The sequence below is a fragment of the Mustela erminea genome, chromosome 2, assembly GCF_009829155.1.
Source record: "Mustela erminea isolate mMusErm1 chromosome 2, mMusErm1.Pri, whole genome shotgun sequence".
Taxonomy (NCBI): Eukaryota; Metazoa; Chordata; class Mammalia; order Carnivora; family Mustelidae; genus Mustela; species Mustela erminea.
The window spans coordinates 161,123,036-161,149,176 of record NC_045615.1 but is presented as its reverse complement, the minus strand read 5'-3'; the positions used below and the strand labels follow the sequence as shown (position 1 = coordinate 161,149,176).

The 26,141-nt window shown below is 46.2% G+C and overlaps 1 protein-coding gene across 5 annotated transcripts in view; it reads right to left on the bottom strand.

Moving 5' to 3' along the window:
• Nucleotides 1-26,141, bottom strand: part of FRAS1 (Fraser extracellular matrix complex subunit 1) — a 416,244-nt gene that overhangs the window by 189,249 nt on the left and 200,854 nt on the right. For 4 of the 5 annotated variants that reach the window (XM_032334686.1, XM_032334684.1, XM_032334685.1 and 1 more), the window contains 4 exons: nucleotides 20,377-20,520; nucleotides 15,731-15,871; nucleotides 14,019-14,159; nucleotides 12,391-12,567 (listed from right to left, as the gene is read on the bottom strand). In XM_032334686.1, coding sequence (XP_032190577.1) covers nucleotides 12,391-12,567; nucleotides 14,019-14,159; nucleotides 15,731-15,871; nucleotides 20,377-20,520 — 603 coding nt within the window. Of the gene's footprint in view, nucleotides 1-12,390; nucleotides 12,568-14,018; nucleotides 14,160-15,730; nucleotides 15,872-20,376; nucleotides 20,521-20,732; nucleotides 22,390-26,141 lie in introns of those variants that run through there. The other variant, XM_032334687.1, reaches the window with a different exon arrangement.

Below are 26,141 nucleotides of genomic sequence, written 5' to 3'. Positions count from 1 at the left end.
TGATGCCTTGGCATCTGGGGTCCTGCAAATCCTGGAGAGACGGCCCTCCAGAGCTGGCCAATTCCTAGAGATAGTCAGTGACTAGCTTGGGATCATGCCTTTCGTGAGCTACCTAGCCAGTCCCAAGTCCCACACCAATCACCTCTCCCAGGGCTCCTACCAAGGCCTCTATCCCCCCTTCCAGCTGGAGACATCCCCAACACCCCGAAGCCCACCGAGTTACTCCAACTAGCCAGTCCTAAGCCGCCACACGGCCGCACTTGTTCCTTCCCGCAGAAATCACAATAAAGGCTCTCGTTCACGGTTTCCCCTCACTCCCTCTGCCTCTTGACCAGCCCTGGCGCTTCCCGGCGTGGCCCCTGCTTAGCGTGCCATGCCCTGGTCCTCTTGGGACCTGCAACACATGCTTCTCAGGGGCAGCTGTCTCCTCATCTCTTGGCCTCATCTTACCTGAATAATAACAAAAGCTCTGTTATGAAATAACCAGTCACCCAGCTGCAATCATGCATTCATTTGTTATTGAGTGCCCAATAGATCTAGACGTTGGGGATACAATGGTCAACAGGACAAAGACCGGATTCTTTCCCATGTGGGTGAACCCACACATTTCACGCCACCTTCTGTCCGTCCAGGGGACAAGGTCCACAACTGCAGGGACCACTCTGAGTCTCCTCTGTGGCCTCTCCTGGCCCCTATAGCAAACACCCAGACAGAGGCCAGCTGCTTGGAATCAAATGTGATTTTGCACCACTGAGGTCTCCATTTCGACCAACCTCCAGTAAAAATCCGACATACCGTTTTTGATGTGTGTGAGGCTCATATAAGCCAGGATGTCCTGGCCCAGGGGTCCTGGTGGTTAAATACTCAATTACCGATACATCGTGGATACTCACTGCTGGCCGAAGCCCTCTAGTGCTCCCCGCATCCTGCCTCATCGACAGACCAGCACCGAGAGGCCTGACATCTCCACCAGGGGGATTCCAGGCGCTGCTCCTGAGCTAAGGCCAGCACCCATTTGGATTAGGCAGTAACTGGCCTTACTGGCTGATCAATATTTTGATTCTTATCTCTGGATATACTGCAGAGCTTTATTTCTATTCAACAGTATTTATTACTATATGAAAAACAGAGCTAGAGCTCCAATTTTTTAAAATAATTTCCTTTTTTTATATTGCCTTGTAAACAACTCTACTAGCACGAGGCTCAATAAGAACTTTTTCCCCCAAATATCTTCAAAATCACTGAGAAAACGTTTCCTTCTCAAAAAACAAAAAAGGAATAGGTAAGCAAATATTATAAAGGAAGAGTACACAGTAGCCCCTTATGTAAGACACGTTTAACACAAAGGAATGAAACAGCACGTAATAGAAAGTCAGGCGGCAATACTTCAAAAACCAGCTAAATTATATTGTCAACAAAAAGCTTTCCAGGATGATTTGGGGAAGCCACATACTTCCATAGATTTAAATAAACCTATGATAATACCAATATGTTTGTATTAGACTCTACAAGATTGCTAAAATCCCTAGCCCGTCCTACTAGACCTCCCTAATAGAAAGGAAATCAAAGCATATCATTGTGGAATTGGAAACTGGAGAAACACGAGTTATGCCTTATGAGCACACCACATATTTTATTTCATTCCACCTGGTCACAGACTCAATGTGATAACCTGGGCTCAGTGTGAATAAAGGTTATCATGATATAAATTATATAACTTATATATAATAAAAATTATATATATAATTTATATAATATATTATATAATATTTATTGTTATATTATTATTTATATATAATATTTATATAGCATTATATATTGTGAGCATATCTAATGTATTATATATTATTTAATATAATATAAATATTATTTTTTTATATTATATCATATATATATTATTATTGTCCCCAAATATTTATATTGAAATCTATGGACGTATGTGGCTTCCCCAAATCATCTTGGAAATATATATATTATTATAAGATACAATATTATATAAAAATATATATAATAAAAACTATATATAAATGATATAGTTTGTAAGTGCATAAAACAGGAAAGCAAAGCAGACAAAACGTTGGAATACTGAGGGAACAAGAACTCTACAAGAAAGTCCCTTTGCCGTCCACTCAATGTCAGACACCTAAATATCACGTGGCAAACTTGAGAACTGCTGTCATGGGAAACGTTTAATATCCAGACGGATGATGAGCTGTTAGCTGCTCAGTCGCACCGAGGGAAATGATGTACTGGGGGACCCCCCGACCAAGTCTTTTTTTCCTCTACATTGCTCTATTGCTGTCAGTACAGGCACTTGCATTTTGCATCTTTCAAACAATCTCATGAAATTTCAGTTCTGGGCCGGTTTGGGAAATGTCTCCACTATTTCAGTGACTTGAATGAAGCTCCATCATTCTGTGGAAGCTGCTTTCCAAGCCGGAGCTCCGGTCTGAAGTGTAAGATCCTTCAAGGAAGACTAACTCCATTTCAGGGCATGTACAGAAAGATTTGGAAGAAGTTCTATGAATAATTTCCCCACGTAATACGACATTTTTAGAGAGTGGCTTTCCAGTTGATGGCTAAGTGTATTTCTGAAAAAGCGTAACTGAGCAGCTGAAGCCCTAAAAGTGTTGGCATTTTTAAAAGTGTCCTTAGATGGTTGTAAAGTCCAATCAACCTGACTCCCGTCAAAATATTACCTAAAACAATTAAAACCCATCCATTTGTGTTCTGTTCTACTCTTTCTTATTCTGTTCTATCCTATCCCCTAGTTAAATTTCAGACAACAAACACTACTTCTTTTTTTCTTTTCCATGATATAAAAAGTGGAACAGCATCCCGATTCTCACATCATGTAAATTTTCCTGGTTTTTCATAGAAATGAGTCAAGTCAAATAAAGTCAATCTCACCCTCCTTTTCCTTCTCTCTCTTTCTTTTTTATTTTTCTTCTTCCTTTTTTTTAAGGAGCTGAGCCACGTGCGAGTAGAGATCACATCTTTCCCATCCTGTGATTCCTGCAGGACCTATCAGAGTCCCTGTCCCTGGCATGTCCTAAGGTCTCAGTCAAAGAATTTCTGCTGATCGAATGGGTGAGGCAGTAGGTGAGCGAGCCAGTGGGGCAGGGGTGCGAACACGGACAACAGAGTCCGCTCGTCCTCCTCTCTTTGTGATCATTTCCTTTCAGCCTTTCTGTGTTTATCTCAGGAATGTTGGAGCTTCCCAAAACGGCACCGTCTGCCCTTTCTCTTCTCACTCCTGGCAAACTTATCCATGGCTTTAACGATGACCTCCATGCTGGTGAGTCCCCAGTTTATGCGTACAGCGCTGGCCTTCACTCTGAACACCAACCACATAAATCTAACTGCCTAGGGGATACGTCTACTTGGTGTTTCGCTGGGGTCTCATTCTCCTCATTCCCAAAGCACTATTCATTATCCACTTCCACGCTCAGCCCATAGCTGCTTGAGGCGAGTTAAGGCATCACATTCCTCCTGTCCCGAACTGCTCTCATGACACACCCCGAGCCACACCCCACGCACTGCCTCATCCTCCCTTTGCGCTCCCTGCCTCACTTGGTAATCCCACTCTTCACCCACACTCTCGTGCTGCGAACCTCAGACTTCAACTTTCCCATCACAGCCTGCCCAAGGCCTGGTTTCTGTCAAAATCGAAATCTCTGGCAAGTCCATCCCACCTGAACCGCTCCCATGGCCCCGTAGCGCAGACCGTCGACACCACTCACGCTGTGGATGAGTTCAGCAGCTTCCCAAACGGCTCCCCTGCTTCTGCCCACTTACCGCCACACAGGTAAGGGGCTGATCTTTATAAAATGCAAATTGACCAGATTATTTCCCTACTTAAAATCTTCTAATAGTCTTCCAAGACCAGTAGTGTCAGCTCGAACTCCTTAGCGTAGAGCACCTAGAACACTTCGTGACGTGACTCTACCCCGTGTCTCCAGTATCATCCCCCTCAGTTCGCCACCTCAGGCTTCACACTGCGGGAATAACAGATACATCAGACTTCTCAAAAACAGCACTTGCTGTTTCCTTGACCTGGAATGCCCTTTCCCACCTTCTGCCCCGGGGAACTGCTCTCAATCCTTCAACAGGTTGATGACGCAGCTTTCTCTGTAGATCTTTTCTCAAACTCTCTCTCCCAGAGTCAGTCTCCTCTGTGCTCTTTGGAGGGTAGATGCCTTAAGGAAAGCTTCCCCAAGACGGCCACTTTGGCATAAAGACTATTTTGAGTTAAAAAGCAATCAAAACCCAGAAGATGCAGGAGAAGCTCTTCACCCTCCCCACCACTGCCTAAGGAGAATTTAGATGGGGAAGGAAGGAAGCCGCCACCAGAGGTGACGACATCATGATATAATCTGCGGTTGGCAGACAGGGAGGAGCAGAGCAAGGTCTTCTTGATCAAAGTCTTCCGGGTGTCCCATTGTTTCGAGTGGCCCAGCAAACATCTGTTTACCCAACATCTACTCTCTTTCATCTTCCTGAGGGTTGTACGCCCTCGCTTTGAAGTCTCAAACCTCTAACCCCTTCTCCTTCGTTCAGGATGACATCTACCTCATTCTGCCTGTCTTTGGAATTTCCAAGTCTGTATGGATTCCTTCTATGTATACTATTAAATTTGATTTTCTCCTCTTAATCTGTCTTACGTCAGTTTGATTCCTAGGCCACTTAGAAGGACCTTAAGGGGACAGGAGAATTCTTACTCCCCAGCGCTGTACTGGCAGTAGGCACAAGGCACAAGCAGTCTGCCCTTGGCCCCTCCAACAGCACGTATCATGTTCTTTTAACTCCTTGTTCAGATGTCAGTCTCCCTTATTCGATCATGCTTTCCTTAAGGCATGGTCTTTATCTTTTTCATCTTTCTATCCCCAAAGTGGAGCACACCCATGCCATAAAAATAAGAAGGCGAAAGGGAAGAAGACGGAAAATCACCAGAGGCATGCATTTGTACGGCTTATGTCAGCACTCTGGAGACTACATTAAAGAGTGCTGCCATGTATTTTATTCAATTAATGCAAGGGGATCCCAACTTCATAAATAATCACATACTCTTAAGCTGAGCAGGCAGACTCCTGCCCATTTATTTCTTTAATTAAAACTCTTTGCCTTAAGGCCTTTGGTGAATCTTAGCAACAGCTAAATAGATCAAAATACTCACGATATGCTTTTTCTCCTGGTTCACCCAAAGCAAGTTAATGAACCGACCAAAATAATTGGTGAATTTCCCATTTAAAAAGAAAAAGAAACAGTGTTCCAGGCCAAGATGGTGGCCTGGGAGTCTCGTGAATGTACGTCTGCCCACAGACACACCACATCTACCGCTACACGCGGCACAGTTCCCTCTGGGAGAAATCCGGAAACTGGCTGATATGTTGAGGGCCTCCTACACATCACACAAATGAGAAAAACACCTATATGGACACAGGTGGGGAAGGTTGGGACACATGCCATGCCCACCCCCACCCCCAGCGCCACACGGTCAGGAAAAAACTCCAGCTTCTCCTTTTGGAATAAAGGGTTTAGAGCCAACATGTGATACCACAACTTTCAAGAGTCCACCTGAGGGATGCGCCCCCAAAACCCTAGCTCTGGAAGCCAAAAGGGCTTGCATTCACAAAGCCCATAAGACTATAGCAAATAAAGAAACATTTCTTAAGGGGACCCCAAGGAATCCTGGGGTTACGCCTCCCTTCCCCCAGGAGGCAGCACTCAGGCCATTCTTCCTGCCTCTCCCTGAAAGAGACCTATTTGTGAATCTTAAAAACCGCTGCAACGGGTCAGGCTTCTAATGGAATGCACACACAGAGGCCCGCTCCCTGGGACCCTCTTCACAGACCTGGGGGTGGGGGCGGACACCATTTCTGTGCTCTACCTCTGCTCTATTCTAGGTCACTAGTGTCTTCCTGGAAAGAGCTTATGCTCATGTCGGCCGTACCCTTGACACCCTGGCTCTGGTGGTCAGTGAGGTCTGAGTTCACGGGTTCAACGGACCACAGCAAACAAAGAGACCGTTCTTCACCTGGAGGCTGTCACCCCACGACTCCGTGCAGAGGGCGCAGACAGAAATACCCACTTCCCAGTGTTGCTCTGAAACAGGGAAATCTGCCCGATCTTAAAGCTGCTGCTTGAGGCTCCAGTTTCCATCAGCCTCCACCTCAGGTGCTGACGGAGGTTCCCCCCGTAGGGCACCAACAAGTCCTGCACACCCTCAACTACTGGGGCCACTAGGAACAAAGCAAGGAGCCTAGACAATCACACAGGGTTTGAAAACCGCTCAACAGCCAAGGGCTGGCTGAACAATTAAGATTCAGAGAACAAACTGGTAGTTGGCAGGTAGGCGATGGGTGAAAGGGATTAAATGGTATAAACTTCCAGATAGGAGAAGTCCTGGGGTTACGATGGGCAGCAGAGTGACTGCGGTTAACATCATACATCTGAAAGTTGCCAAGTGGTGATCATTTCCCAATATACACGTACATAGAATCACTGTTATATACCTTAAACTAACACAATGTTATATGTCAGTTATATCTCAGCAAAACTAGAAGAAAAACAAAATTTTTTAAATTGATATCAAACCTGTATTGACTCTGTGCACTTTTGCCCCAGAGAGGCGATACTATCTTCGAGACTGAAAAAGCAAGCCTGGGAAATTGTAGTTGTTAAAATTTCCCTAATGTTGACCTGATTAAGGCTCTATGATTGTTCTCAGTCTAAGGAAAAGGAGGTCAGTGCAGGAACGGGAGCCGAGGTTTGCTACGTCTGCTTTCTTTGTTAAGTATTTACTGACAGACTACGTCAGAAGACGTGTGAGTAACGTTCATTATCGCAGTATAAAGTTCACCTTTTAAAAACTTGGAAGTCCCTCAAAATCACATCATCTTGAACCCTCCTGCCGAGCTGTGTGGGAATGGAGAGAATCCACCACCCACTCGCTGCGGAACTGGGGCAATCACGTGGCTGATCTAATCATCCTGACCATGTTCAGATCCAGTCCTTGGTCGCCACCGCCAAGCTGTTGAAAGGTGATCGACCTGCATCATTAATTGAGGCAGCTTGGCCTGAAATCCAGTTGTAAAGCTCTAGTGTGAAATGAGCAACAGGGAGCTGGGATCCGAAAAAAAGGAAATATTTCCTGAGCAGCTACATCCTGTATTAAAGCCCAGGATCCTTCGTTGCTAAATCATTCATTAGTTAGTTCCTTCAAGCCTTACTTTCTTCAGCTGTAAAATGGGAGTAAATGTAAATTTATAGAATTTTTAAAATGAATTTATTTATTTGCGAAAGAGAGCATAAACATGCATGAGTGGGGGGCGGGGCAGAGGGGGAAGGAGAAGCAGACTCCCAGGCAAGCAGGGAGCCCAAGGGGCTCGATCCCAGGAACCCGAGATCATGACCTGAGCTAAAGGGAGCTGCTTAACGGACTGAGCCACCCAGGCGCCCCAAATTTACAGAATTTCTAATAAAACTCTTGGTTTTAAGGAATTTGTAAATTTTATATATATATACATATATATAAAAAATATATTTTATATATATTTTATATATATATATATAAATAAAATTAAGAATCTATGCCAAAAGATTAAAAGAGGTTATCTCAAGGTTTAAGGGTTATCAGTAGAATTTACAAATAAAATAAAGGATACCTACTTAAATTTGAATATCAGATAAACACTGAATGGCAGTTTAGAATATCTCAGGCAATATTTGGGATATATTTACATTAAAAATTCCTTTTTTTAATCTGCTAAGCATTTTTATTTCTTAATCCTACATTTTTATTTGCTAAATCTGGGTAACCTAGTCACAGATGTTTTTCTTTTTTTTTTTTTTTTTTTTTTTTTAAGATTTGTCAGAGAGAGCGCGTGCGCACAAGCAGAGGGAGCGGCAGAAAGAGGGAGAAGCAGGCTCCCTGCTGAGCAAGGGGCTTGATGTGGGCTTTGATCGCAGGACTCCAGGGCTCCTCTGACCTGAGGCAAAGGCAGATGCTTAACTGACTGAGCCACTGAGGTGTTCCAGATGTTTTTCTTTTCTAATTTTCTTATCTGTATTTTTTTAAATGTCTGTAATATGTATTATGCATGTAATAAGAAGAAATAGAAATTAAGATTTTTAAAAACTGCTTTAGTTACAAGTATACCAATAATAAAATGATATGCTTGCCCATTTTTAATTAGAGGCTTTGCTTCCTTGCCTATGGTCCCTGGACGGGAGCATCAGCCTCACCTGGAAGCACAAATGCAGAACTCGGACCCCACCCCAGATCCACTGAATCTGAATTCACATCTGACGAGATTCCCAAGACATTCCAATGAAAAGCTCTGCTCCAGAGAGACCTCGACCCAAAGCTAAGGCTTCAAAACAGTTAAATCCTTTACAAAACAAAACACCAACAAAACAGCTCAACAACAATGCAAGGGGAATCTGAGAATGAGCTGAGTATCTGACCTGATCCAAGGAACCTTCTCAGAAAAGAGGAGAGGCCTCCCGGTGACAAGAGCTCTGGGTCCTTTGTCCTGTCCATCCGCCCTGGGCTGCCAGGCATGGCCACATGGGCTGCCCAGTCACCAAGTAATACCAGGAGGAACCTGTCATAGGACTTGGCATGAGAACGGCCCCTGGAATTGTATAAAATCATGGCCCCTACCAGCCCCGCCCTGGAGACTTCCGACAGACTCGGGAACTCAGGGAAGCCTGGGAAACTGGTGGGGGGGTGTGGGGGGAAATGGATTAAAAAAGCAAGGGATGGTTTTTGGTTGTTTAGAGGTTCTGGAGGAACTGAATTTGTATTATTTTATTTGTGCAAGGGGGTTGATGTCCTGGTTTTTGTTGGTTTGTTTGCTTGTTTTAATAAACTAGACTCTGTCAATGCTGACACAGTCCACTAAATACATGAGCTGAACTCTGGGTAACATTACTGAAGTCCTTCTTTTAGTTGGTACTGCATGCTAATACTGAGTAAACATGCACGGTTGTGGCTGACCACTGAAAATGCCTCCACGTTACCTTTCACAGTTAGTAATGGACCGTCTTGGACCAGCAGTTCTAGCCACATTTTGTAAACATAAAGGCCATGTGGGAAAAAGCAAGACAACGCAAAAAACAAACAAACAAAACACCTAAAAACCCAAAACGCATGAAGCCAAAGCTCCATCTTCTGAAGTGCCCAAGGTCACTCCTGAGGATGAGCCCAAATCGCAGGACAAACGCGAGCAAGGGCCCCTCCCCCTCTCAGCACCTCAGCCCACCTCTTCCCTGCCCGTTATCCTGCCCGTTATCCGGCTGCGGGCTTCACCGCACAGAGCAGCAGCCCATACACACCGGAGGTTTTGTTGCTACTGGTGTTTATTCATTTATTTATGATCTGTTTCTCTCACTAGAATAGAAATTCCTGACGGCGGGAATTTTGTCTGCCTCATTGATGAGTGCGCCCCCAGGACCTAGACGATGCCCAGCACCGAGGAAACACTCGCCAGACACCACAGAAGGAAGGGATGGAAACAGACCGGCCTGCCCTCCAGCTACGCACAAACACAGTTCACTTTGGTCACTGTTTGCTACTTTCATGTGTTTTTGTCCTTCAATCATAGACTTGGCTGTTAGTCAAATATCTCGAGTAGTTTTGTTTCATCTTCCAGTAGATAATTCCTGGTTCTGTCATGTAGCTCTGAGTTAACACTTTTATGATAACTTCTGACACCACTTCAGACTCTAAGTAAATTGCTTCTTCCTATCATGCATCTGCTTCTGGCTTTCATTAGCTGTCCTGACATTCTAATCACTCTGTACCGCAGTCTCAGAGACAGAAAGAAGCAGAGCTCCAGCAAACACTTGTTTTTTCTTCTTTATAGAAAAGCACTTGAGATCAAACGTGCTGCAAAATAAACCCTCAGTGGTACAGCCACAAAAATACTACAACCCTTTTTAAATGTTCGGCAAGGAAGCCAGGGTATTTCTGGGAACATGTGAGAAGGACAGCCCAGTGCAGTCTCACGGGGCTCCCCAGCCCGACGGCATTGACAACACTTCGGCAGAATCAAAAATGGAACAGATTGTGGGAAGGCAGAAAGGTTTCTAGAGATATGAGATGAGTGACAAGAAACACATCAATCAACACGCTTAATACTCAGATAGGGTTGGAAACGAGCGGTGGCTGCGCTCCATTTCCCAACGGAATCTTGGGCAACTCAATTAACCTTTTCTGCCACATTCTCCTCACTTATAAATTGAGCACAACAATCTACATAGCAGAGATTGCACAAGGACGCGGTAATAAATGTGAGTAGATAGCCTAGAGCGTGGCACCTAATAGTATTATGGGAACTAGCATAAAATCATGGGACCACAAGGGGCTCCAGGGGTCAAGCTAGATCTCTCCCATGGGACCACAATAAAACCATCCCACAGGGTTTAGACTCTAATCCTTTAGAAAAGGTGTGGGTACAAAGGGATTCCCAGAAAACTCCCCTTTGTTGAGAATGCCTCCTTCGATTTAAGATGGTCCAATCCTGCAGTATTAGTGTGCTGGGCTTTTGCCTTGTCAGTGACCGTAACACAGAGCGTGGATACAGGAGTCAGGCTGACTTATTCCACCAGAATCTGCTCTGTGCTAGACACACGACTTTGAACAAGGCACGGCTTTAACTTCCTGAAGCCTCCACTCCTGTAAAATAGCTATCCCGCTCACCCCACAAGGCTGGAACCAGACCTAAGAGAAAAACGAGTAAGGGCTTCTCTTAGTGTTTGGTCCATGGTGCGCCAGGTCAACAGTAACACCATTTTCTGGCTGGATAACCCTGGTCACTCGAATTTTTATTTACAACTTAATTTTACAAATGTTAATCATTTTTGTTTCTCTTTTCTGCTCCCTCTTCAAATTCCTGCTTTTCATTTTTAATGTATGTTCAAAATTATAGGGAGAGGCTGAGGAGCCTGGGAAGATTTCTTCTTGATTTATCCCAGCATCAGAGGGGAGGGCTGTGGGGTGTGTGCCTTGGGAAGGCACTGGGACTCTTAGGGACAAAGATTCCTGTATTTCAGAAGTAGCTGTGTGAAAACAGAGCCATGAAAGTTTAAGGGACCACAGAGAGTTTAGGCAACGCCTACAGGAATGGAAACCAGTGTATTTGGAGAGTAAATATCCTTCCCCTCATTTCTAGGCACTGTGTAACTTTTCTGGAGCCCAGTGCACCCCAGGGAGCAGGGGACTACCCCTATAATGTTCCTGAACTCCTGAGTATTTGGATGGACATTTGTGACAATTGAGCATGGGGCTTTATAATTTACCAAGAACTTTCACACTCCTAACTTCTTCTGATCCTGGCAAAAAGCCTATGTGAGAGAGATAATTACCCCTATTCTAATGCTGTGAATGCAGAGGCTCAGAGAGCTTAATGTCTGGCCTGGGGGCTCCGTATTGCAAATCCGCAACTTCCTACTATGCCGTATGACTCACTGTGTTAAGATCTTTTAACTTAACCTTGAAATCTGTCCTTTCCATGTAAGAATATATTCCAATGTAAAATTGGATACTGTAGACACAAAATTGAATCTACAGCACGCTTACAGTTACATCGTAAAAATAAAAACTCAAAGCTATGAACAGGAAAACACTTGGATATGTTATAGCAAAATGGTAGAGGCAGTTACCCAAGTGGTGGATCCTGGGCAGTCTATCTTTCTGCTTGTTCTACATTCAAAGTTTCCTTTAATGAACATACGTTCACAATGCAAAATGTAAGTATTGTATTTTTTTTTTAAGTAGCTGGAGAATCAAATAATTCACCCAACTTTGTGCAGGAACAGAGGGGCCTCCCCAGCCTCCCCGACCTCCCCACAGATCGTCCATAGTGCTTCCTCATCTCCTCAGCCACTCGTTGACGTCCCAGCCATTGAGTCAAATTATCCAGGACGGCGTCAACTCTCTGTTGATGATACGCTAGGCAGGGGCAAGAATCACTTCTACATTTTGACAGAAGTCCAGATTTTGCCCTGAAGGGACCAATTCATATTCATTCAGAGTAGCAAATTAGAAGAAATACTGAATGGAATTCTACAATGAGCTCTGGGTCTTTCTTAGCTACTCATACTTCTCAGAAATAATTCCTGTCTGGAACTTCTTAGAATGTGACTTCGGGGACGGGGGGTCAAAGGGAACCAGCTCTCTAAGGTCGTCTATTATTCACCAAGGGAAAGAGAACATCAGTGGGGGCCACTCCTTTGCGTGTCCAGCTTCTGCTCCATCCACAGTATCCTGGAACAATTCTTACGTGAAAACGAAGGTCTTCTGGCTTTGTTCTCACCTCACAGGATCTCTCAAGAGCAAAGCCCAGAAACTACCTCACATCTCCTCAACCCATGCTTGCTCACCTTCGCACAGCCCCGTGCTCTCCAGGTAAAACTGGGCTCTACACTGAGACACACACTCGCCAGAGGTGATGTTCGCGCCAGGCAGCTGCGCAACCTGCAGGCCTTCCCCGGGCTTCTTACACCGGACACAGTGAGCGGGTTCTGGCCCCAGACAAGTGAGGCAAGAGGAATGACAGGCTGCCAAGAACAAAATGCAGAAAACAATCCAAGGGTCATAAACTTGTTGCAACCAAGGGGAGTCCCTAATGCAATCGAAACCCCTTAGAAGAGTTCACCAGATACATTCTATCAGAAAACTGCTTTCTCGTGTCCTATACATAGCTCAGGGCGATGATATTTGTGAGACGTCCAGTGACGGCGATGTTAACGGGTCACATCTCTCGGGCCTTGTGAGGGCGGTCAAGCTGGACGTGAAAAACCCCAGCAAACTGGACAATATTATCTTGGTTCTCCAGATATACATTCATGGAATGATGTCTTAATATCATGGTCTCAGTTTTTGTTGAAGATTTTAACAAGTTTCCATACAAAGGCCATTACTGTATTTTTTGCAAGGACGGTCATTGCGTTATTGTCCACAATGTCATCCATCACCCGCTCTGTAAGCATCCAGGCAACAAATTCCTCCTAGAATTTACGTGAGGAAACGCTGCTTTCCTAGACAAGGAAGAGCCCCCTTCGGAGGAGCAACAAGAATTTAACAACCATCACTGTTTCTCTTTCTCCTTGGCTACTGGGTTGAAATCAGACCCAGACAGGATACGGGAACTACCTCAGGCCCACATTTGACATAATTAACTGTTTACAAGAGCACTTTGATATAACTAACTCTAAAAGAGTTCTTTAAAAGATTTCTAAATTTTCTTTTCAGAATATTTATTGTGGCTTCCCTGTTTTAAATACATACATACATATTTATAACATATATATGCAAGTGTATATGTCTATATTTATATAAAATTATACAAATATATTTGTATATAAAAACACACACCAGTATATATAACATATAAATATATATAACATATATTAATATACATATAACTATGTATATTCTTACAACTATTCTCAAACTCTTTCCCAAGTTTCCCTCCATATAAATATACATAAATTAGCTGCATCTGCTTGAAGTGTTTGTCCCAGTTTCTAGTTTCAAAAGACAATGATCCCGCCCTCCCAATGAGCCCAAAGCCTTTTTGGCAAACAGCTATTTAAGACTTTCCATTTCCCTTAGCCCACAGGCATTGCTACTAACTCAGTTCGTTCAGCTTTATCGTTAACAAAGAAAGGTTCTTCAGGGAAAAACAAAATGAAGACTACAAAACACATTAGCAATGCTAGGAGAACAAGGAAAAGGAGGAAGTAAGAGTTTTGTTTTGTCTTAACGTATGGTCGAGGAAATGACCATCCTCTCAAAGATGGCCAGGAAAGTCATGAATTTCAGGGGCGACATCACAAATATTCCAACATAGTTTTTTCTTCAGATTATTCCTTGGCAATGAAAAAAAAAAAAGCACAGAATGTATATACATAGCCACAGAAGATAAACTGTAGGGGAAAAGTGTCCTGAAAAGTAACTTCCTTCTGATGGGAAAGTCTCTTAAGAATGGCGAGGACACCAACAGTACCTTTGCAGAGCCCGTGGTCAGGGTAGAAGCCCTCTCCACAGCTGGACAGGCAGTGGCCTTGACGCAGAGCCCAGGGCGGGACGCAGGCTGTGCAGTGTGAGCCCGTGGGTCCAGAGCAGCTGGCACACGAATTGTGACAAGCTGAGGAAGAGAGTGAGAGGGACACCAGGGAACTCAGGTGACTCATAAGGGTTCCTTATGTGCCAGGAAGCCCCTTCTGTGACACCTCAACCTCCTTCAGCTGTCACACTAAGTCGGGGGAAAGATGCTTCAGGAGGGGTTGGATACCCATGACTGCCCACAGTGACCTCTTACCATCTTTTATACATGTTCTGTTATTTACCAGCTACGCTTTATTTAATGTTTCCATTAAGGGGTTTATGCACATTGCTGCATTTAATCTTCATAGCAATCATGAGGTTGTGCAGATGAGAAAACTGAGGTCTTGGGAAGTTAAAAAATTTACCGAAGATCACAGAGGTGGTGAGTAGTAGTGTAGGGATTTAGCCCTAGGTCTGTCTGAACCTAAAACCCTCTACCTGAACAGGGAAGACTGAGAAATTTATCTGAGTTCTGGGGAAACTGGAATTTTCGCTGGCTTGTCCACTAATTTGTCCATGCCTTTAGCCAAGTCAGGGTCTCTCCAGGCTCAGGATCCCTGGCATATGCACTGCGAGGTTGGACTAAAGGATCATTTGAGATATTTTTAGGTCTAACGTAGGATTTAAGGCAGACTTACATTAAACAATCTTTGTATATGACAGTGTCGGGCATGCGTCTCTGCTGCTTTAGTCCTGGGTGATAATAGTGGAACATCTCTGACTGGTTTACAGATGATACCAGGGCCTGTCCTAAGGGATGGGACTGAGATACTAGAAGACTCCAGGAAACAATGGGCAGGAGCTGGGAGAGAGGAGTGTGGACGTAGGATGAGACTCTGGAGGGCAGGACGTCGTGGAAGAGGGATAAACACTGGGTGAGTAAAGAGGTTGGCAGACAAGAGGACGCTGCTAAGACCAGGCTGGGCAGATTAGAACATTCTGCCACAAACCCGCACTATAGGTGAAGTGAGGATATGTATGCTTGTTTTGGAGGAGAGGGGCAATCAAGGTGCCCCAGGCAGCAGTACGTTCCCGGAGTTGTCTCGAAGGAAAGACACAAGTCAAGCACATGTAAATAGAAATTTACATGTTTCATAGTTAAAGTCATATAAATCTGAAAGAACAATATATAAATAGCACATAAGCCCAAATTTTCAATAGATATGGACTTCAGCTTTACAAGCTATCAAACTTGGTTAATTTTTTTTATTTTATTTTTGTGATGTGTTATAGTTGCTGAGGTATGTGCTCATGCCATCTAAGAAATGATTTTGTCATACCTACGACCTAAGTTAGTGAAGGTTTGTAAGTACGTGAGGACTATACGAAGATCTTAAAGATGTTCTTCATGGTGAAAAACACCAGATGATCTCTAATGATGACTGATATGCATAAGTCTTTTACTTCATCACTCAAGTCCCACAGCATCCACCTACTCCCACACCAAATACACACGGGTTTTACAATGAGAAACCTATTCCTTTCAATTTGACATCTTCTCATCATACACACAAATTCTTAAGTAAACATCATAGAGCACTAGGTAGTGTCAACGTGTCAAATGCATTTTGATGATGATGAGGAGGACAATAATGATTATTCCTGACTTACCTCTGCATCTGCCAGTGGCCTCTGCATAGTACCCATGGGGGCATTCAGCAATGCATTTCCCATCATGCAATACTGTCTTCTCAGCACAGGTAAGACACCTGGGACTATTGGGGCCACAACTCTTACAGGATTGGTCACAAGCTAAGGGGGAAGAAACCCACCAGAGAAAGTCAATCATGAGCAAAGGGAGCACAGAAGTCTACTCTTTACAATGCCCACAGTTGGTATCAACATGGAAATCACATTGTCTCGCTGCTCCGCTGAGTTCTGTTTCTTTGATTCTAACATTTCAAAGCACTCTGTACTTTCTGTTTTCACAGTTGAAGGAAACGGGATAATTACTCGTTGAACCAAGCATACAAATACTCTGAACCACACCCACCAGCATATCCAGTATAATATAGGATTTAAAGTCAAAATGGGCTGGGGGGTAGGGATGCCAATCCAATAGGGGTTGAAGATATTCTCAAACTCATTAATAATCAGAAAAACGCAAAGAAAATGGGGTGTCCCCATATACCTAATAACCAGAAAAAAAGTCTGAAGCTTGATAATGCCGAATGGTGGCAAAGATGTGAACGAGACAAGCTTCACACTTGAGAGTGTGGATACTGGTGAGGTGGCCGGCATCCCTCCGTCAAAGAAAGAATCTGGAAAGTGAAGAAACTATCAGTTCTGCTCCCAGTTACCCACCCCAGGGCAGCTTCCATACAGGTTCATAAAGGGGCGTGCTTGGGGCGGTTCCCTGGTGCTCTCTCGTGACAGCATAGGGCTGGAGAGAAGTGGGGAGTCCGTTGTCAACAGCGGACGGGTGAGCCATGGGGCCGCAGCCCAGGGAGTTCTGTGCAGCAGCGAGAAGCAGAGCACCAGCTGATACAGCAACACAGGTGACTCAAACCGTAATGCGGAGTGAAAAAAGAACCTCGTGAACTCTGTAACGCATCGTTTAAGGGGGAAAAAAGGGTACGTACACTCGAAAGAATACTCATTTTACATGAACCCATAAAAATGAAATGTATGATTTGATAAAACAAATAATACATTATATGTTAATTTAAAAAAAGACAAAAATAAAATAAAATAGGGGCGCCTGGGTAGTTCGGTCGGTTGAGTGTCTGACTCTTGGTTTAGGCTCAGGTCACGACCTCGGGGTGGTGCGATGCAGCCCTGTGTCCGGGGCCACGCTCCGCGCGGAGTTGGCGCAAGATTCTTTCTCCCTCTTCTTCTGCCCTCCCCCGCTCACACACATGTGTGTGCGCTAAATAAATAAATAAATAAAGGCATAAAACATTGAAATAGTTGCCTTGGCGAGGAAGGGAAATGACTGAAGAGGAAGAAAGAGGGAGCGCACGGCTGACAGAAGCCTCTGAACTTACTGATTTACTGTGTTAGCCCGAGTCAGAAAAGCCCTTTACAACAGCACAAGTACTTAAAAGACTAAAGAATGAGGAGGTTTCTGTCTTTTGAATTTCCCCACCCTTTATATCTAACATTTGTAAAACTCAAAGCATGAACCGCCAATGAACTCGGCTGCTGTAAATTCTTCCAGCCGGGGCACACCACCGTGTATGACAGGTTGTGCTGGATTTTTCTCAGCACTTGACTTTGAGATTTCTAGAGATACGGGCTGCTCAGTTATAAATTATTAAACCAACACCAGCCAGTCTTTATCTTGGACAGCGCTAAGCTGAACTGGAAATAAGTCAGCATTATCAGCATCAGACGTTTTAATTAACATCCCGATACCAATCAGTGACTTGGTTCACTGACGTTTTAGAAAATATTTATACGAACGCTTCTGAAGGCATTTGGTACAAACTTGGAGAACTTTTAAGAATTTTAGGAAAATACAAACTTCAGTCTTTATCCAAAGGCCTGTGGGTCAACGTCCGCGGTGTCACAAAGCCGTGCATCGTGCTAAGCACACGGCAGGCGATGGGTCATTACTCGTGGATCAATGGATTCCTTGGCTGACTTTCAGCAATGGCCCATCCTCCTGTTGGGGAGTTTTTTTTTTTTTTTCCTGATGCTTTGTTTCCCAACGTACGCAGATAGCATTTCAGACGCATACTCTCTCCCTAAGCCACCTGTTCAGCACTCTTCTTTTTTAACGCTTCCAGTCAGCAAGGAGCTCTGGCTTTCTTCATCCAACCTCTCGGCCAAGTCGATTTCCACCCTGCACCGCCTCAAGGCTCACACTAACCCCTCATTTTTTAATAACCATTTTTTAAATACCCGCTTCCCTAGCAGAAGTCACTTTCTCAATCCAGATGTAACGTCTCAGGAGCAGGTCAGTGTCACAGCCCCTCGTCAGGGACAGTAGCCAGTCTCCCTGGGGACTTACAGGCTAAATGCCTTTGGATTAGTGTGAACTTGACGTCTGCTGACCTTTAGAGAACGCATCTGGCTTAATTGAGTGGGAAAGTGGCTCTGGCCGAAAAAGATGAAAACACAGCCACCTGGCCTTTCTCGAAAGCCTTGTTCTCTCCCAACCCCACACAAGAGCCGCTGTGACTCATCCACAGCAAGGGAGACTTTTCACACCAGTGATGCTGACGGATCTCCGCACAGCTTGAAGCAAGCAGCTGCCAAGGGCTAGCTCTCTTCCCCAAGACACGTGGATTTGTCGAGTCCCAAAGATCATCTCACTTTTGCTGTTGCCCTGCTCAGTAAACAAAATGAGGACAGTAACTCAAGAAAGTTTTAGGGGCTGCACATTTCTATTGATTTAGTGGACTTTGTTATTTAAAAAAACAGTCATCACAGCCTGTCCCTAGGTATGACCATCACAGTAAACCTTCAGTCCGGACCTTTTGTTCACTGTCCGCTGCCCCCGTGGACGTGGCAATGTCCACAGGGCAGCGGCGGGTCTGAAGGCTGACAGGAGGAGGGGTACGGGGGACAAGAGGATCAAGGGAGGCAAGAAGGAGAAGGAGAGAGAAAGAGCGGAGGTGCGGAGAGAGGCGTGTCCTTCCAGCCGGAGAGCAGGTAGGAGGCAGGTAAGATCGAAGCCAGAAGACGGAGGCTTGAATTCCAGCTCTGCCCCGTATTAGCTACTTGACCTTCAGCAAGTTTCCTAGCGTCTCTGTCTCATCCGGAAAATGAGGGCGATGACAGCCATCGTTGGGAGCAGCAGGCGCCAGGCACAGCACTTGTGCCGAACGCCGGCCTGGATCAGCTCAGGCCTCCCACAGCCCTCTGAGCCGGTGCGTCTCCGTTTCTCACTGCTCCTGTGACACACGACCCCAGACTCATTGGTCTGAAACAGCACAGTTATTATCCTACAGTTCTTTTTTTTTAACTTTTTTAAAAAACATTTTATTTATTTATTTGACAGACAGAGATCCCAAGTAGGCAGAGAGGCAGGCAGAGAGAGAGGAGGAAGCAAGCTCTCCACGAAGCAGAGAGCCCGATGCGGGGCTCAATCCCAGGACTCCAGGATCATGACCTGAGCCGAAGGCAGAAGCCTTAACCCACTGAGCCACCCAGGCGCCCTATCCTACAGTTTTTGAGGTCAGATGTCCTAAAGTCAAGACGTCAGCTGAACTGCATTCCTGCCGGAAGCCCTGGGGCAGATCCCCGATTCTAGAGGCCGCCTGCACGCTCACTGCCCCTTCTTGGCTTCACCCTGACTCCTGTTTCTGTTTCAGATCGACTTTTCAGATTCCTAGAAGGACCCTTGTGGTTACTCTGGCCCGGTGGTCTCCCCCATCTCCGGATCCTTGACTGAATCACCCCTACAGAGTCCCTTCTGCCATCTAAGGCAGCAGAGTCACAAACGCTGGCTATTGGGACGGAGACATCTCTGAGGGGCCGTTACTCTGTCTCCCACAGGAGCTACGGTTACCCCCGATCTCCATAAGGGAAACTGGCGCACGGAGAGAGCACTCAACGTGCCCGAGGTCGCGCCTCCCCCATGCCTTCCTCTCTCAGTGCGTTAATGTTCATAAAGTGCTTGGAAGGAAGCACTAAGCTGAGTTAACTCTCAACCACCTTGGCGTGGGCATTAAAGAAAGACAGAAAACACAGTCACAGCTTCAGCTTTAAGTCAGCGACACCACCACAAAGGTAGGTCTGCGGCTCGCTGCTCTGGGGACGCCTTTGTCTCTGCGGACACTCGGGTGCAGTCGGGCACCGATGGAGAACTCGGAATTTGGAGGAAGGAAGCCCTGCTCCTCTCCGTGCAGCTGGGAGTCTGGAACGAGCAGCTGGAACCTTGCAGGATGGGGCCAGAACCAGCCCCGCAACCACCACGCTCTCATGAAGCGGGGACATGAAAGGCAGTCCTGCCAGTTGGAAAAAAGAGCTTGCAAACCGCTGAAACACTGTCGACCTTAGCGGCCATTTGCATATCTCCTTAAACATTTTATCTCTTTGAGAAAGAGAGAGAGAGAGAGCAAGCACGAGCCAGGGGGAGAGGGAGAAGCAGATTCCCCGCTAAGCAGGGGGCCTGACACGGGCTGGATGCCAGGACCCGCAGGACCCCGGGATCATGACCAGAGCCAAAGACAGCGGCTTAACCCACTGAGCCACCCAGTGCCCCTGCCATTTGCCTATTTGTTGACTAAAAAAAATGTTATGGTTTTAATAAAACAAAGGATGCTGGAAGAAAGAACGCGGCTCTGGCGCATGGAGCAGGCACTTACGGCTGCAGATCCCCTGCCGGTTGTAGAACCCGAGGCCACAGCTGCTCTGGCAGACGCCCTCCCTCAGCACGTGGAGGGGGTCTCTGCAGGCCGAGCAGTGCTTCTCCGTCGGACCCCAGCAGGCGGCACAGGACTCGTGGCAGGCTGCGGGCAAACGGCAACATCGGTGAACACGCTGGCGTAGAAAGGACTGGGTGCACTGTTTCTTTCAAAGGTTTCAGAATTCATGAAGAGGATGTTGGAGACGTCATTCCCAAATTGCGATGCACATATGTAGGCCCCAGGAGAACAACACCCCCCACCACCACCAAAAATAACTATTTCTGTTGGCCAGAAGCACAACTGCAATAAAATACTGCTCGGAGACTTGGAACAAGCCATCGAGGCTTTCGAGTAACGGGAATCCCAGGAAAGGGAACCATCATTCTCTAGACAAAGATGGTCTGTCTAACGAGATCCGATGGGCCTCGCTCAGCGTGCCACCCTGTCTCTCATAACCAGACACTGGAGTGTCGACAGGGTCACCAGTCATGCCTCCACACCATGAAGCAGCAGCAAGGAGGGATGCCATGTACTCTCTCCTTGATTAGACCTTGAAAGACGCGCTACTGCTGGATTTGCACTGCTGTCTCCCTGCCTTCACCCCTGTCTTCTCTCTCTCTAGCCCCCCCTTCCTTCCATCTTCCCAAAAGACTCTTCCGGTCCTCCCCCAACACTGGGCTCTGGTCCCCCACCCCCACCCCCCGCCACCAGCTTCTGCTCTCAACATGCATTTTGACATACTTCTCTCTTACAACTTAACTTGCTAAGTATACGTTGTTCCTAAACAGAGTTGTTCCTTTAACACTCAGAAATACCCTCCTCTTCCAGTATTTGGTTTTTACTATTTGTGTTTGCTTTTCACCTTAGCATGTCTGCAAAGAGACGTCTATTCTGAGTGATCGGTGTTATTAAAAGTCAATTAACTGTATGCCTAACCCCAACCTATGCTCCTGTTAATGCATCCTCATTTTCGAAGTGTTTGCTTCACTGTGGAGCACAGCCTGTACGGCAGAGGCACTCATTCTGACCAAAACTGGGGGAGGAAATGCCTTTGCTGACTGGAAGAGACTGGGGACTCTCTACCTAGGTAATTCTATTATGTATCCCTTTAGATCAGAAAAGGGTGCCCTCATTGCTCATCTCAAGGTCCAATGCCTTCCTCTCCGCTGGAAACTGCACAGGAAAGCCTTAATTTCAGACAACTTTCCTCCCCCAACAAATTCAGAGATAATTACAAATTCTGTTAAAAGCTATAGGGTACCTGGCTGGCTCAGTGTGTTAAGTGTTTGACTCTTGATTTCAGCTCGGGTCGTGATTTCAGGGTTGTGAGATGGAGCCTCGTGTGGGGCTTGGCACTGGGCGTGGACCTGCTTGAGATTCTCTCCCTCCCCTCTCTCTGCTCCTTCCCTCTGGCTTTAAAAAATGTTAGGAAGGGCTCTTTGATAAAGAATGACAGCGGAGGGAGTGGGAAGCAACCAACTTGAGGTAGATCTAAAGGATGGGAAGTGGCCAGCCCTGGAGAGAGCCAGAGAGCAGCACCAACAAAGTCCTTGAGCAGGAAAAGAGACCAGGGCTTCAAGGAACTGAAGGCTGCCCCCCTAGTGAAGCTCGAAGACACAGAGGGACCAGCAGGGCACCGAGGGGCACACTGGACTGATTCATGGCGGGAGGGATAGGCAGAGGCCCAATCAAACGTGACCTTGGAGGTCAGGGAACGAAATGAGGATTTTACCCTAAGTGTAACGTGAAGTCTTAAATAGGTTTAAGCAAGAGCAGCACACGTCCTGATTTTCAAAGCTCTCTCTGGCTGCTGTCTGGAGAGGATGAAGGGACTTGCACGTAGGGAGACAGACCAGCATGGAGTCCCCTCCTCTGGTCCAAGCAAGAGATGACAGCAGCGGATGAAAAACAGAGTTGGAGGAAGGTTTACTTATTTACGAACTCCACACTCGGTACTTCATTGCTATTGAACATCTTCGTTATATTTTATAATTAATCAATGATACTAATAATTAACAGAATTTTATAATATAATCATACCATATATATAGTTTAACACCTTATTTATATTTTATTTTATATTTATATTTTATAACCGTGTTCCATGAGGACACTCTATATCGGGATAAGCTACCCAAAGTACATGATAATTAAGGATGTGGATCAAAGATCCCAGTAACAAGGTCCACCCTGAACACCCATGAAATCGGTCATTCGCTCACATTGCCCGCTACCCTTCAACCACTGCCTAGAGTCGCCATCCAAGCGTCTATCCCTGCTTGTGCCTCAGCCTTACTGACTCAGGAGTCGCTTCAAAGCCATTGCCTAGCCAAACAAACAAACAGAACGAACGAAAAACACAACTCATTCCTAAGAAGGTGTGCCGGGCTCATCTACCCGTGTTCAGCAGAGGCACCGGCCCCACGCAGGGTGCCGTGGCCAGCCCGCGGCCCTCCCAGCCAGCCGCAGGAGGCGAGTCTGCTGCAGGAAACACTCAAACCAGCCCCCGACCTGAGCTCCCTGGGGGCGTTGCACAAACTGCACCGGGGAGCAAGGCCCTGAGAGGTGGACAGGAAGAAAGGTTCAAACGACAGCAGGGGCCAGACCGCAAGTGTCACGGAAGCCAGGCGAGGCCCTGGGACTTCATCGGTAAGAGTTTTAGTCAGTTTTGCTTCTTAGAGAGTTTACTCTGCAGTGGGGAGAGGAGAGGGTAATTGACCCAAGACATTCTTTTTTTTTTTTTTTTTTTTTTTAAAGATTTTATTTATTTATTTGACAGAGAGACATCACAAGTAGGCAGAGAGGCAGGCAGAGAGAGAGAGAGGAGGAAGCAGGCTCCCTGCTGAGCAGAGAGCCCGATGCGGGACTCGATCCCAGGACCCTGAGATCATGACCTGAGCCGAAGGCAGCGGCTTAACCCACTGAGCCACCCAGGCGCCCGACCCAAGACATTCTTAAGGGATGAAATCGCCTTTGTCCGGGGAGCACAGAGAAGGAGAGAAATTAAAGCACGACCTCCTAGTTCTCTCCGGGGATTGGCCTGGAGTGGTGCAGACATTCAGCTGCACTGGCTTTAAAATTGTAAAAATACTTCCAACCTGGCTGGCAAATAGCGTCATCCTGGTCCCTTCCGGATAACCCTGGTTTCATCCCTGGGAAGCTTAGAAGACACGGAGCTCCAGCAACCGAAAGGTCTGGCACAGGGGAGGGTCTCGGGGTTGCCCACCGCCCCCGCCACCTGCTGACCAATCTGATTTGTGGCGTACTACTTGTTAAATTTCTTTTTAACATGATCCCTAGTGTGGCCAATCAGAACAGGGCCAGGGAATGAGCAGGATCGAGGCTACAGGCTTAGGGACAGCACTCAGGCCCGTCACCAACTGAGCTGCACCTAACTTTTCAGCCCTGCCTTGGGCTACCTCCCTGGAGCAGGCCAGGTCCACAGAGCAGGTTGCCCTAGGCTTGCCTCGACCGGTCCGTGGGCTCCCGATGCGCCCCCGGGACTCACCCAGTTGGCAATGCCTCCAGCTCCTTCCACAGCCCCCGTGATCCTGGTTACACTTGCGAGGCTTAAGCTGTCACTACCTCTGGGAAGCTTTGCTGAACTCGTCCAAACCGTCCCTCCTTCCTCTGTGTTCCTGCAGCTCGGTGGACCTCCTCTCTTCGGCTGTTGATCTGACTGTCCTAATCATTTGGTTACAGATCGGTCCCTTTCAACAGAATGTAGTGAAAGACCCCTCTCCCCTTGCTAAAGGCTTCTTTAAGTGACCTGATGTCCCCACAGCACCCCCTCTCCCCTTGCTGAAGGCTTGATTACTCCCATAGCCGGATGGCAACACATACCAGGATGTCTATTGTCTGTGATCACCCGGTCTGTCAAAAGAAAGGACAAATGAGGAATAGAGTGTACCTGGGAATTTCCAGAGTGCTGACCCAAGGAACCACCAGAACGCCCTGACCCCAACGCCCAATCATGCCTGAATCAAATCAATCAATTAGACTCCTGTAACCATGCATATCTGCTTCTATAGGATCGCTTCCCGCCACCGCCTCCCACCAGAACAAACCATTGTGTCCTTGCCTTAAACCCAGTGCCTGACAATGCTTGATTTAAATTTACCAATCAGATTCCTGTAACCAAGCATCTGCTTCTGTAAGACCGCTTCCCGCCACCGCTTCCCGCCACCCCAACCCTTGCCCTATATAATCTGCTCCCCAACCTAGCCCGGCGCGCTCAGTCCACAGAGGCTGATGCGTCCGCAGGCGCCTGTGTAACCAATAAACCTCTTGCAACTTGCATCCAGTGGAGGCTTGGTGTCTGCTTCTTGGGTGCGGATCGAGGGTCTTTCAGTAGTATCCTCTGGAACGGGGGCCACGTTGGAATCGTCTCCACCCCAGTGTCCAGACTGACAACTGGCACAAAGTCAGTGTTCAGTAAATGTACATTAAATGAATACACGGCAGATTTTTCTTTTTTTTTACTGGTTATGACAGAATCATCCTATCCGTTACCTTCTACATGGAAACAACCAACCACGATGTCATAGTCTGAACAGGAACAGGTGATAACTTCAGACAGATAAACTTGAGGCTGTAAATTTACCTACTACATAAATCAAAGTCCAGATCTCCTTCCGATGACAAGTACTTATGGCGTACAGAGCACCAACTGGAGGCCACCTCCTCTCTGTTTCCATGGCAAACAAACGGCATGTTCGATGGTCAGGCAAGTCTGCAGAAGGGGTTTTTATTTCTTCAATACGGGACTCTGCTGAGCTGATGTTTCTTTTTCTTTTCTTTTCCTTTTCTTCTTGAGCTGTCTCTTTTTTTTTTTTTTAATATATTTTTTTTCTTTTGTCAGAGAGAGTGAGCACAGGCAGACAGAGTGGCAGGCAGAGGCAGAAGCAGGCTTCCTGCTGAGCAAGGAGCCCGATGTGGGAGTCGAGCCCAGGACGCTGGGATCATGACCTGAGCCGAAGGCAGCCGCTTAACCAACTGAGCCACCCAGGCGTCCCTGAGCTGTCTCTTCTTATAGTGACGTACTCCTACTGTGTTTTGCAATTGATTCTAATTTCTAACACTGAACATATGTGACTGCAGATAATCTCTTCTTCTAGGCTGGTTTCACATGTGGCTTTTATTATCCTTGGCTTATTAGGAAAAGTAGAAGGTCACTCGCTGACTTTTCGCCATAATTGCTCTTAGTGAAACATTTCAGATCACTCAGGGTTTGAATTGTGTATTGTGAAAATGTGGCAATAAATTTAAAAAGAGGGCTAATGAGAGAAAACCATCTTCTTATCTTACATGCCGCACATAATTTATTTAGGAAAGCCCCTGACTTTTCTAGAGCATGGCAAGACATGTGTTGGCTTGCTGAGCAATTCATTTCAAAATGAAAAGAGACAAATTACTTTTGTTTCAGCAACTCTAGATTGAAACCAGACTCTAAAAGTAAGAAACTTCTTTTTGTTCCTTGATAATTTTGAGATAGAAGATGGCTGTAAGAAAATTATAATCTGTGCTTCTCTAAATATAAAATGCAGCCCCTCTCCAGGGATGTGTTAAAAGCACTTCTTACATAGAGCACCTGGGTGGCTCAGTGGGTTAAGCCTCTGCCTTTGGCTCAGGTCGTGACCTCAGGGTCCTGGGATCGAGCCCCACATCGGGCTCTCTGATTGGTGGGGAGCCTGCTTCCTCCTCTCCCTCTGCCTGTCTGTCTG